General features: G+C 37.2%; 1 protein-coding gene across 1 annotated transcript in view; it reads right to left on the bottom strand.

Annotated features, from left to right (window-relative positions):
* The window catches only part of LOC106534188 (guanylyl cyclase-activating protein 2), a gene marked incomplete at its 5' end in the record, with an annotated part of 4,812 nt that extends 4,204 nt beyond the window's left edge, over positions 1-608 (bottom strand). Inside the window, 1 exon segment of the mRNA XM_014030758.1 lies at positions 509-608. Within this exon segment, the coding sequence (XP_013886212.1) occupies positions 509-608 (100 nt within the window).
* Positions 609-2,102: the final 1,494 nt, after the last annotated feature.

The following is a 2,102-nucleotide window of genomic DNA, read 5'->3' as shown; positions in this document are numbered from 1 at the left end:
GTGGAGCTCACTGGTCTGACCAGGATCTGGGGGGTTCCCCTCTAACAGTTTAGGGACACGGGTCAGATCCAGAACAAAAGGACTCTCTGGGTCTGGTGTGGGATCATAGGAGGACCTGAGGAGGGACAGTATGTCTGGATTCTCCTGCTGGACCTGTGGTCTCCACAGTTTACTGGATAATAACGTCTCAAATCAAATCAAATGTCTAATCAGTCATTTATTAAACAATTTATTTATTATATTTATATAAATTATTGTAAAGTTTAGAGCTGCTCCATGTTTTAAAAACAGTTCTTATGAACTTGWAATCATCTTTCAAGAGACATTTTCACTCTTGGACACCAGAAAACACAGAGCTCTGCTGAGTTTAATCCCAGTTATTGATTATAGATCAGTTCTTGTGTTTTCTGTGTTTGTATCAATGACAAACAGCTGAAGTTTGATTCTTTACATTTAGATRTGTTCAGTTTAAAAATAACGTTCTTGATGTTTTACATGGTTTACTTACTGTCTTTGTTCTTGTCCACCATTTCAAATATTCGGTCACAGATGTCATCAATATCTTCTGGGGCGTCTGAGTCGTCCAGCCTTTTGATTTTTGTGATAATCTGAGGAAAATTACAAATAAAATAAAAACAAACCTTGTTAGTTAAAGTAAGTGAACAAACASCTCAGTTAACTGCAGTTTTCTTCTAACATTAAAACTTTCTTTATGCACATATTTTATATAAACATTTGAACTCACATCACATTCACATTTCAGTTATTTAAAGGGAAATCTCTGGTTCATCATGAGTACTAATAGCAGCAGTAGCAGCTAGTTGTAGCATGTCCTGCAGGGATTTTATAATATTTCTGCTAGAAGAACTGGGTAATGAGGAGCTTCTCTTGGTATAAATGTTTCTGAACCACGTGAAGTTGTGAAAACTGAAGACAATAACTGCTCACACTGATGGAATAATCTGAGTATTTTATGATTCATAATTTCACCTTACAGCTGAAATATTATAGAGTTTCTGCAGGAAATGCTAAAGCTAGCTGCTGCACCTGCTTTTTGTCTTTACAATCAAGAATTGAATATAAAAACAACGTGATGGAAAAGTTTYTCCATTGTGTTTACATGAACTGCTGTCCACTATGGACAGGCCTTAGAATCCAACCATCAACAGGTAAGATATTAACCTTTCCACAGAACCTCACCTCAGAATGGTTGAACTATTCCTTTAAAGAGTCCTCCTGAAATCCTTTGTTTTCTCCGTTCAACCTCTACTTTCAGTTCATCACAATAACTAACACTGAGACATCCTTCGTGATTGGTCAGTCTGTAGACCACCAGAACCAAGATCTACAAAGACCACCCACATCCCTGCACCTGTTCTCCAGTCTGCGACCGTCAGGTCAGAGGTTTAGAACCAACAGAAACACAAACAGTTACATGAACAAAAACACTTTTTACTTCTGTTCCAAGAAGATAAAAACAGTTGGATTCTAGTTAGATTGTGTAGTTTTACACCTCCTAACCTCCTGACAGTTGTGTGTTTGTGCACCTCGTCAGCGTGTGACAAACTGAAGTGGAAAGCTTAAGAGGATTTGTTTCTTGTTTGTTTGCCTCAACTGACCTGAGAGCCCAGAGTAAATATCTTTAATGCTGCTTTAAACTTACATCCAGAGCTGTCTGTAAAACATGACCGAACACTGTAAACACAGTAAACACAACCAACAACTTCAATCTGAGGCTTTGTGTGTCTGACCAACACAGCAGCACACAGTGATGAAGAGGAGGGGAAATAATTCATCTGCACTGCAGAAACTGTCCATCTTACCAAGTTTAAAACCTTATATAAGCCAAAAACTGTAAAAACTGTCCATCTTACCAAGTTTAAAACCTTAAATCAGCCAAAAACTGTAAAAACTGTAAAAACTGTCCATCTAACCAAGTTTAAACTCTTATATCAGCCAAAAACTGTAAAAACTGTCCATCTTACCAAGTTTAAAACCTTATATCAGCCAAAAACTGTAAAAACTGTCCATCTTACCAAGTTTTAAACCTTATATCAGCCAAAAACTGCAAACACTGCAAAAACTGTCCATCTAACCAAGTT

The sequence above is a fragment of the Austrofundulus limnaeus genome, unplaced genomic scaffold, assembly GCF_001266775.1.
Source record: "Austrofundulus limnaeus strain Quisiro unplaced genomic scaffold, Austrofundulus_limnaeus-1.0 Scaffold1113, whole genome shotgun sequence".
NCBI lineage: Eukaryota > Metazoa > Chordata > Actinopteri > Cyprinodontiformes > Rivulidae > Austrofundulus > Austrofundulus limnaeus.
The sequence above is the reverse complement of the archived record's forward strand: the minus strand, read 5'-3'. Positions and strand labels throughout refer to the sequence as shown.